The sequence below is a fragment of the Bombus bifarius genome, unplaced genomic scaffold (genome assembly GCF_011952205.1).
Source record: "Bombus bifarius isolate JDL3187 unplaced genomic scaffold, Bbif_JDL3187 scf7180000008007, whole genome shotgun sequence".
Classification (NCBI taxonomy): Eukaryota; Metazoa; Arthropoda; class Insecta; order Hymenoptera; family Apidae; genus Bombus; species Bombus bifarius.
Window position 1 is genome coordinate 393,357 of NW_022884385.1, and position 11,315 is coordinate 404,671.

The 11,315-nt window shown below is 27.3% G+C and overlaps 3 protein-coding genes and 1 non-coding gene across 8 annotated transcripts in view; 2 read left to right on the forward strand and 2 right to left on the reverse strand.

Annotated features, from left to right (window-relative positions):
- Positions 1–2,148, reverse strand: part of LOC117206459 (tyrosine kinase receptor Cad96Ca-like) — a 70,241-nt gene extending 68,093 nt beyond the window's left edge. The window contains exon 1 of the mRNA XM_033445803.1: positions 1,638–2,148. Coding sequence (XP_033301694.1) covers positions 1,638–1,875 — 238 coding nt within the window. The 5' untranslated portion in view covers positions 1,876–2,148. The remainder of the gene's footprint in view (positions 1–1,637) is intronic.
- A 3,207-nt stretch (positions 2,149–5,355) lies between these two features.
- Positions 5,356–7,893, forward strand: LOC117206463. Of its 3 annotated transcripts, XM_033445813.1 has the most exons (6): positions 5,356–5,900; positions 6,028–6,405; positions 6,536–6,782; positions 7,011–7,188; positions 7,255–7,643; positions 7,721–7,893. In XM_033445813.1, exons 2-6 carry the CDS (start codon positions 6,119–6,121, stop codon positions 7,844–7,846), a joined length of 1,227 nt encoding a protein of 408 aa, XP_033301704.1. In that variant the 5' UTR covers positions 5,356–5,900; positions 6,028–6,118; the 3' UTR covers positions 7,847–7,893. The 3 variants fall into 3 exon arrangements, with proteins under 3 accessions (XP_033301704.1, XP_033301705.1, XP_033301703.1); XM_033445814.1 differs by having other exon boundaries at positions 6,119–6,405; positions 7,011–7,643; XM_033445812.1 differs by having other exon boundaries at positions 5,358–5,900; positions 7,011–7,643.
- Positions 7,894–8,029: 136 nt separating this feature from the next.
- Positions 8,030–10,724, forward strand: LOC117206468 (non-homologous end-joining factor 1-like). Of its 3 annotated transcripts, none has more exons than XR_004487401.1 (5): positions 8,030–8,511; positions 8,630–8,948; positions 9,023–9,179; positions 9,263–10,082; positions 10,163–10,301. XR_004487401.1 is itself a non-coding variant. In XM_033445822.1 (5 exons), exons 1-5 carry the CDS (start codon positions 8,272–8,274, stop codon positions 10,342–10,344), a joined length of 1,131 nt encoding a protein of 376 aa, XP_033301713.1. In that variant the 5' UTR covers positions 8,030–8,271; the 3' UTR covers positions 10,345–10,724. The 3 variants fall into 3 exon arrangements, 2 of the variants coding, with proteins under 2 accessions (XP_033301713.1, XP_033301712.1); XM_033445822.1 differs by having other exon boundaries at positions 9,266–9,498; positions 10,163–10,724; XM_033445821.1 differs by having other exon boundaries at positions 8,031–8,511; positions 9,263–9,498; positions 10,163–10,723.
- A 514-nt stretch (positions 10,725–11,238) lies between these two features.
- On the reverse strand, positions 11,239–11,310 carry Trnap-agg. Its single transcript has one exon. It is a non-coding gene; the product is annotated as a tRNA-Pro (tRNA).
- Positions 11,311–11,315: the final 5 nt, after the last annotated feature.

Here is an 11,315-nt window from a genome sequence, read left to right on the forward strand (position 1 = left end):
ATAAAATTGAACTATTTATATAAAAAATAAGAAAAGAACTAAACATTTGGTTCAAAATTAATCACAGAAGTTCCAACTTTATCTATAGTTAAATATATATAGCGTAAAATCATTTTGACTAAATTCAACGAAGCCAATAATACTTGCTTCATCTTTTTACGAGACATCATCATAAACATCAACGATAAGTTTGTCACAGTTATCATCATAAGATGACAACTCATATTTATTATTTCACAACGTACCAATATTCTGTGACACACATTATAATATGCTGTTTCAGGCCACAATATTCCTCGGAACAACAGTTGAGAATTTCTATTATAAGTTGAAAGCTGTAACGAATTTATTGCCAATGGACACATGGCAGCATCCTGTAGAATATGCTTTAAGCATACATATTATCCTGTTTACTATACTTGCCTTAAAAATAGCATAGTATATAACATAGTAACATTTGTAAATGTATTTAATAAATAAAAACAATATTGTCTGTGTAATATGTGTGTGAAATTTTCTGTAGCTAGCTAGTCCAATAAAGAATTTAATTCTCTTGTCAAGTGAATTAAATTAATTCTGTTTTTAAATAATTATTTATATACTAATCTTTTTATACTCTTACAACAGTTTATGTATAATATAAATATTACTTTTTTATATTTACTTGTGACGTATATTCATCTTCATTTGTTATTTAAATATTATGTTATTACTGCATTTTAACAATGAAATAGTGCCAAATTAATTCATCTACATATATATCATTTGTTCGTTGAATTTATTCCTCCACATTCTGATTTCGCGCTGGTTTGAAGCGTGCATTGGATGAAGTCTTTCGACGCTTTCTCCGGGATATATTAGAAAGTACAGACTACAAGAGCGTAGCTAAAAAACCACAAATACGATTAAATACCGTAGATTACTGGCACATAAAATAGTTTGCGAAACTTCGAATGATCAACGATGCTTCGCTTTAATGTCACTAAAATACCTAAGCATTCTCGATTTGCTTTGCATATTTAATAACAAATGAATACAATCATTATAATTATGCAAAATGATCTATACTGTTAAAAACCTACCAACTACTGAAGCAAATGTTTTTATTAGAGTATTATGATGATTTTTTGAAATAGTTTCCATAAGATTTATTTTTTGATTATCGACCAAATAATCGAACTTAAGTTAAGCTTCATTAACCTTAAATGTTTATCTATTGCAATTCTCAAACTGTATTTGAATCGCGTTATTGTCTTCATAAACAAAAAGAAGTTTAATATTTTAATAAAAGCTCTGGCGAAAACTTGAAATGAAAACTTACACGCATCAATAACGATCATTTCACGTTTTCCTTAAATTTAAGGAATTTGTTAACGATAGAAAAATACGATTGGGTTGAAAATAACTTAAAGAGAGTAACAGAGTTAAAGGTGCAAAAATATGTAAAATATCCAATATAAGATAATTCGTTATAATGTTTAATAGATGAAACAAATCTCTAGAAATATGTATATGAAAATACATAAAATATCTAAAGTATATCCATTCACAGTCTACTAATCACAACGCAACTCCTATACTATTTAAAATATATCATCGCGATGAATTACGTAAAATGAGTAGAAGTTATTACTTACCAACTCCATTCCACAGGCATAGCGCCGCAATAACGATGGTCAATCTGACAAACATCGCGCTACATTGGTCTACGATACGTGAAATGTCAACGGGACCGCATTCAACTCGCCGATACATGGTTCGATATGCTCGAACCGAGCCACGGTAAACCGAAACACTTTGATAGTTAGTTCCCTCGATGACATTTATCAAATGGTTGCACGACCAATTGCGTCTATACAAACACGCATTTGTCATTTATACAAACGCATTTGTTGTTATTCTTTTTTGCGATGACTTGTCGATTTCTTCATACCTGATGCCGATCACTAGGTACGATGTGGAACATTTGCAAATGCGCGCAATACGCATTCCTCGATTATTTACAACAAACGTTTCCTTCTTTGAAAATCTCGAAACAATTTTTACACATGCTTTCTTTTATGTTTTATGAACTTTTCACTTGTAACCGCAATACACACACGTTTCTGTGATGAAATTTATGTTACAAATTTGAATCTTTTTAGTTTAATTAATGTAAAGTATTAAAATTTTTTATTTTATTAGTCACATAAGTTGAAAACACCAGCTCAAAAGTTTCACCCAAGTTAGAATCGCCGCGTTAGGTATCTGTCGACCGGTCGGAGCACGCAAAGTAGCCATCGACTTTCTCTCGAGTCGGATAATTAACCGGCACAGGTTTTTAGAACGACTACAGCAAAACACCAATTACGAATGCACTGAATGCAATTGGCAAATCGTCACTGACGTGAATTTCGAAAAACGCTTGGAATCTATCGACCTCGATCGGTGCCGTAATAGGCATCAACGTCGTCTCCAAGCTCATCACGATTCTCGTTCACCTTAACGCGGACAACATTATACTCCTGTCAATCGGTTTCTCGATCACTTTATACTGATTTTAAATTTAAGAAAAGAATTGACAGTTTACTGGTTGGATCATTGACCCAAATTTGGGGAACCGATCTTGCGCATCTTTGAAATGAAATTGTTCGCGTTTAGAGCCTTTCGACTCCGCAATGATGCCGCTCGCGGATCAAACTGACTCTACCTGCGGCGCGACGCGATCTGTTCACGAGTGCCGCGGCAGCCATGCCGATCAAACTGTAAGAACGCATGCCATTGGCGTAGTATCTTGAGAATCGTGTAGTGCACTTTTCCCTCGATAGTTGTTTAGTCAAACAGTTCGATTAATTCTAGCTTAGGGAACTATTGTTATCATAAATATTTTAGGGAATATTTAATTTTAATTTCCTATTTATATATAATAATTAAAGTAACTTGAAAAGTAAGACCGTTCATATAACTTAATAAAATAATGTAGTATGCAAATTTAACTTACAAAATAACAAACGTAAAATATCTATATAAATCAAAATTGATCCATTCTTTGTATTCGAAAGGTTAAGATTTATTATTCATTTTATCCCTATCATCCTAGGTTATTTTTAAATTTGGATAATCTTTAATTAAAAATTACTGCTTTAGAAATATTTTGTAAAATTTAAAATTTATTTCAAATGAAATTAGAAGTTTAATAAGTTAGCTTTCTAAGTTGTGAAAATAAATTTTTAGTAGATTGAAATGACACATAAAATGGTTTATTTGAAACAGTATTAATATTTCTGAAGTATTTAATAAATACTTAAAAAATTTATGACCTATTTCAAACAGACAATTGAATTGAATGATTAATTTATTGAAGAAAACATATTTTTTATTTGTAATGTAAAAAATGTGATTTAAAATTATTAATAAGTTTAATAATTAAATCAATTATTCTATATATACACGTATACTGTAATATACGTATAATGTATATAATATATATATATGTATGTATATATATATAAGTTGATAGATAAAGATTTTATTATTTATATATTTTTATATTTATAATTTTACGATTCTTTATATATTACATTTTAATAAATATGTTCCTATATTTATAATGAGACTTCCTAACCAATTTAAACGACGTATTAAAGTATTATTTCTAACTAAAAAAAAAGATTTAATTTTTATATATTTTATTTATGCGGTATTTATAAAGTGGAAAGTTCTATCGATTTCATGAGAAAAATTACAACGAAGTAAATTAAATTTAATTATTACTAAAATTATTAATAAATTTGTCTCTTTTTCCTAAACAGTAATGAAAATTTAAACAATATCTATTGCTTTATATATAGTCTAAAAATTTGTAGATATATAAATGTATAATAGATTCAAAGAAGAAAAATAAAATTTATTCAATTCTACTACAAAAATTGTTTAGCTGTGGCCACACCGTAGATCTGTTTTTAACATATCTTATTAGCACTCACTGCTTTTCACTTCAACTCGAAATTCATTGAAAGACGAGCGATTCACAGAAAAAAAGACAGTCAGTAATTCCTGGAAGTCACCTACCCAGGTAGTTACAGATATAACGCACCAACCAATCACAATTAAATGGGTACTGTTGTATGGGTAGTGTCATTGTTGTATGTGTTTACTTTCATTACTTATTTTTTCTTAATATTTTACAATATATTTTAAGAGCTTCACAATTTTTTGTTTAGTCTCATATAACTTAAAATAACATATTTCTATCATATAGAAAAATAGGGTAATATATACGAATGTTAAATATTATATTAAATGGCGTTATCTGTCACGGATAAACACTGCTTTAATTAAGATTCCGTCCTGCACATGGTAATATAAACTTCTGGTTCAGGGCACTTCTATACTGAAAGCATTGACGAAACCGTCTGTTTTTTGAATCGAAGAAGATCAGATGGAGAGGAAAGAAAGGTGTCGTCCTACGCATGCATGATACGTACATATTACATAGATACTATAAATGTCTCAAAGACGATCATGTAAGCAGGTCTCGACACTCATGTACTAAAACCTAGAGAAAACCGACCGAAAATTCAATCGTGACTAGTTGCGAAAGATCAACATGGAACGCAAGAAAGTTCTCGTTCTGCGCATGCGTGATATGCTATAAGTGTCAGATAGAGACACTCTTTGTTTGCCTCGCAAGAACGAGAACTTTATTGTCTTCAATGTTGGTTTTTTAGGACTTAATTTTCGGACGGTTTTCCCTAGTGGGTGTTGAGACCTGTTTATCCGATCGTACATACGATCATTCATCAGTTCTCACCTATGGTCAATGTCGCATAACGAGATCTTTTCTTGCTCTCCATCATGATTTCTTCGGCTCAATAGACAGATTAGTTTCCCCTAGCGAGAGTCCAGATTTGTTTATATGACCATAGTCCTGCAGTCTATATTCAACAGGCAGCAATTAAATTAATCAAAGAAGATAGAACGACTTTTATATGTAGTAAGCCATGTAGTAAATGGATACCTATATTGTATGTGTAATCAGGAGTCGATTAAAAAAAATATTCTAGAAATATATAAATGTCATATATTTTTTACATTTTTCGAAAAGCACTTCTTTTTCTTCAAAATAAAGTTTTGTTAATATACAATTATATAATATATTATTATATAAATATATTTAAACTGATTTAAAAATTAATTTTAACTGTAAATATAAATATTGTTTTATATGCAAGAATATATAACTTTAAAAAAATAGCTGTAAATCTCACAGTCTTAAAGCAAATATAAAAGTAAAATAATTTTCATTCCTACAATGAAGAAATGTTACCTGAGAAATATACAATACTATAAATCAGCAAGATCCTATAGCTGTACTTTTATAAAGAAACTAAAACATATATTAAGCCAACCAAAATTGGAATTGTGCATTGGAAAATCATAATATATAAAAGATAACATGTAGTTTGTCATTATATGTGCTCCTTTACAGTGAGAAATTACTATTTAAAGTTTTAAATACTAAGTACTATTTAAATACATTGTAGGAAGTTTTTTACTAATATACCATTTTCTCTTTTTTATCAGTAATATATGTCTATTACGATTGCTATAAATTCTTATTAAGCAAAAAGACTTATATTTTCTATACACTATACAGTATATTAGTTACGTTAATTCCCAATTGTACTATCAATGTGAACACAGCAATTATGTTCTTAATTCTGTAAAAAATATGATTTTATTTTGTTATACATTTTGAACGATATAAACATAACCTTCTTCAGGCGTTAAAGTCTCAAAATTAATTGGTAACTTTGAGATTTTGTAATGTAATGGATGTTTCTAAAAACCAGCAGAGATACAAACATTACACATGCCTGTGTTTTTCAGTAATGGGACAAAGAAGATTTAGAGTTTCGGTAATTTATAATGCTATTTTTATTATGCTACTATTATTTATTTGGTTACCTACTATGTATACATAGCGTTTCATTGTAAATCACTTTATTAACATTTTTTTTATTTCTTTATGATATACATACACAGTATTGAGAGATATAAATTTATACATACGGTAAAACTGATATTTATATGTAATTTAACAATTATTGGATAATTTACTAATCATCACTTTGAGATGGGTGTTCTTATTGCTTCTCCGGAAGCAGGAGATGCATCAATTAACATTATACCGCAAATGAAGAAACATTCTGCTATTTCTGGAGAACCTGCTACAAGTTTCGTTTCCACAATACCAGAAAGAAATGCTACTAATCAAACTGCTCTAATGGGTGTATCGAATTATAATTCCACTAATAGTATGAATAAAGATGCATACAGACACACAGTTTTAATGGAAAATAATGTTTTTGATAAGATGTGCAATTCCACAATTAATGATACCTGCCAATTCCCCTATTATAGGTTACACCTGTTATTATATTTTGTTTATATTTAACTATTTACTTTAATTGTTAGGTACATATATAACTAATGCCTATAAATATATATGTATATAATATAAATATATATATATTTATTTATTTATTTATAGGAGCAATAGAAGTGACAGCAAATGCTCTGATGCAGTTTTAGTAAAAGATGTAGGTGTATCATGTATGCTTTTAAAGCAGAATACGTTTGAAATACAACTTCCTCAAACAAAAACTCTGATTAAGCATCTTAAGAAAGAATACAATGATTTAACTGACATTGCAAATAGAATAACTACATATACAAAAGATATATTAAGTCATTTACCAAAGAAAAGTCAAAGAAAGCATCAGCTTCTTAAAAATTTGGTATGTAATTTGTAAATACTTTGTTATATAATTTATAATTCTTATATACACTTAATAAAAGTAATATACACAAAATATACATAAAACTCTTATATAAGCAATAATGTGTGTATATAACTATTTTTGTATTAGATTTTTTTTTAATATAACATAACTGTCTTAACTTGTGAATGTTTAATTCATATAAAATACAGAAAAATAATTTATATATGTCATTATATTTTATAGGCTGCTTCAAAACATGCAATAGCATCTCAGTATGTAGATAGTAAAGGTAATCTCTGTTTAAAATTGAGACTTTTTAGTAATGCTGAAACCCAGTGTATGACTGAGCAAGTTGTTAAGGATTTTGACAATACATTATGCAAAAGCAAATATATTACGAAGGAATTGCACAGTAAAAATTGTAATTATTACAATTATTTTGTAACAAATTTAAACAAAAATAAAAGTTTTATGCATATGTATGTAGCAAAAACACGAATCTTGGATAAAGGTCATCCAACACTTGAAGAGAGAAATATGAAATCAAAATATGAACATGACACGTCCATTCAGCGAAGGAATGTGGAAACAAACACTCCAAATTCAACATCAACTAGTATTTCTTCAATTTGTAATCATTTAATGATGAGAAAGAAAAAAACATCAAAAGAATTGTTAACCCCCAAATTAAAAAAACGTGATGACATACATAAACATGGCATAGTCGAAAGATTCAGTGATGATAAACACTACACAAATCAGTTAAAGTTAAAAAACCATAGTCCAGTTACATTTACTAATTGGAAAGAAATTTCAAAATCGAAACAATCCAAACATAAAACATTGTCTATCTTTCCTTATGAATCACAACAAATGGTTTGTTCAATAATATAATTTTGGAAACGAAACTTGTAACGTGATTATAATTTATAATTATCACTTTCTAATTACAGGCTAACGCGAAAAACAAAATTAAACAAGGAGAATTTATTAACTATAACACAGTTAACAATATATCGAATACAAAGTTTCATACAGTTAATATCCGAATTGTAAAAAAAAGTAAAAAAAATGTATAACTTTTCTATTTTTCATATCTCGATATATTCCTATATAATAAATATTTTTATACTATTTTAAATTTATTCTACTTCCTCTAATTTTAGTACTTTTAGTTAATTTTTATTTATTTTTACATTTAGTAAATATTATTCTTTAATATTTTTTGCTTAGTTATTATCTGTTTTTGTATATGTATACACTATGCATATAAATATAGATATTTTGCAAAGCGATAGTTTGATGGATGTAATAGTGCAAAATGTATTTAAATCTTATCAAGTAAAAAGAAACATACGAGTATTTATAGTATGTAATGTATAGAAAAATGTACGTTATCAGAACGGAAAAACTGTAATTTAAGTACAGACATTTTTGAAGAAACTAAAACATTTGATACAGCGAGATAGGTTATGTTTTTGCACGTTAAAACGCATTATGATTTATGCTTCAACAATTTTCTAACGATATTCTAATCTTTTCCATTACTCTATTAATAAAAACAAACAGCATGATTTCTGATGAATATAAACAACACAATACATGGAATAACATAAAAATAAATAATGATATTTACATGGTTTCTGTTACACAAAAAGATGACATAATTAAAGTTTTCCTAACTAATCTTATTGAAATATGGATTGATACATTGACAAAAGAAATTATTTTGGATAGATGTCGGGTAATTATATATCTATGCAATATGTACTTTATAACATTATATTACATTTTGAGTAATTTTAATGTATTATTTATTATGAAACAAGATGAATTAAATTCCATTTAATTGTTTCTTCTAGAAGTTAAATCGACTTTTAAATATTGAAGCTCTTGATTATAATGACATTATATTAAATATTTTGAACGATATGTCAAAATATATTATCAATGCAACTGTGGAACATATCGAGTTGCAAGTTCAAGTAGAACGTTGTTTAATGAAATTTGAACTAAATTTAACAAAAGGAACATCAGAAGATTTTTGGGATTTTGTAACTAAACCTCTATGTATATCATCGATGGAAATTATTCATCAGCACAAATTTCTTTTAGATTTAATGAGAAGGAAAGATGAAGAAATTGCTGAATATAAAGCAGAAGGCGCAAAATTAATAAGAAGTATGTTTCTTTTGACATATTATGTTAAAAATATAATTTTAATATAAGATTTCATGCTTTGTTAACTGATACAGAGAATATTGAAACAAAACCTTTTAAAGAGGAACAGTTCGAAATAACTATTTCTAATCCAAGTATTATTGATTGCACAAATGCATTCCAAACCATGGTGAATTTTTATAATAAACTTAATTTATACAAACGTAGTACAATTCCTAGAGAATCTACAAGGTATTACTGAGCAAAACATTATTTCTTTACAGAAAATTTAAAAAGTTGCAACAAAAGTTTATCTAACTTCTGATATATTACAGCAGTAGCAGCATTAATGATGCTGATGACATGCACAAAATGGAGCAGAATATTATTAGTTCTGTTCAGAATGATGATAACAGTATGTGTAAACATGAGGATACTTTTATACACAAGAGCACAGAATGTATACATTCTGAAAATAAACAGCAAGACAAAGATACAACTAGCAAGAAAATAACTAAGAATAAAACAGGAACCACAAATATGGTACATAGGCCTAAAAAGTTAAAAAAAGGTTTGAATGATTTTATATTGTGAAGTATAATATCTAAAATATAAGAAAATATTTTAAATACATATAATATTCAGAGGAAAGGTTAATTAATAAAGATTGTTATTTAGAATACTTTTCCCCTCCTACATTTATTAGCTTAAACAATAATTAAAACAAAATTAGAAAAGATTAATTATAGTAAAAATCTTGATATATATATGTGTGTATAATAAATATATACAAAATGGAGTACCTATAATAGATTAATTTGTTCAAAACCAACGACGTACCATGTACGTCCTAAAATTCTGGGCTATTTGCACAATACGACCAGTGATGCATCATATACACTTTATAATGAAATTAATCATTAAGTATTTAAAACGCTATTAAAGAGAGGTAACATCATGTCGAAAGGACAACCAGGAACATAGAGATTTATAGACACAATGAAAATGCCCTTCCACTAAAAGATAAATGAAAGAAGTAAGAAATCATCATAGGAAATAATGATAATGATGATGATAATATGCAAGACAGCAATGTAAATTACAATAAAATTGATAGTGAAAGTAGCAGAATGACATTAGGACAAGATAATGGAGGTGATGAAAACTTTCGTCTGAATATTATTGATAATATTTGTTTGAAAATTACTAGAAAAATATATGTCTTATTTCACTAGAACCTGAACATCTACCTGAAATGTTACCCAGACGAGAAAATAAAAAGATAAAACGGAAAAGGTGTCGACAATGCACTGTCAATGGTTTACGGAAAGAAACTAATTACTACTGTTCTGGCTGTAGAGATAATCCCGGTTTGTGTTTAGGCAAATGTTTTAAGGAATATCATAAACTTACATGATATTTAACATTAATTTATAGGTTTTAACTCTACTTATTACTTTTACCTACTTTTGCACAAAACAATGACAATAATTTTGTCATTTAACATACAGTTTTCTAACCTTTGCTATCTTTTAATATCAAAAACTTCCAAATGATATTATTTTTCATTTTAATTATATTTACTTACAAAAGTATATTGACTGACGAATATGATACATCATTGGTTCTTTGCATCAATCATTTGTTGAGTAGTAACAGATTTTAAAGCAGTAAACTATGTTTTATCTTCTTTTTTTATTTTTACTTAAAATTTTTTTTCTTCCTCTCATTTTATTAACACAACAAATTTCTGATATACAAAATTTATATTATAAAAAGATATATGTATGTATAGAACCTGATTTCAAATGAATTAATGATAATTAATTTTATTTGTATATATAAATTATTTATAAAAATCTAAAATATAATTAAATAACATTTAATTAATATATATAGAATTTTAAGCCTTTTCTCTGGATATTACTTCAATTGTATATTTATATATCTATAAATTTGTTATTTTGATGTAAAATTGTACATATTGGAATATGAAATATGAATTTGTTACTTCAGAATAAGAAGTATGAATTGCATATATGATTTACAAAAATAACTATTTTATTAAAAAAATAATATATAATAATAAATATAATAATTATTTATGTAAAATTTATACGAAAAAGAATATATACATATAGAAATATAAATTATTTATTATCTATATTGCCTGTGTCTTTTTGTTTACTATTTATTTGTTATACTAAAAACGATAATCTACTTTTAATAAAATTATATTATGTATATCGTGAGAAGCTATGTATTATGAATAATGAAATATAATTAAAATGATTAAAAAAAAATAACCACTGGGCTCGTCCGGGATTTGAACCCGGGACCTCTCGCACCCTAAGCGAGAATCATACCCCTAGACCAACGAGCCGTGTT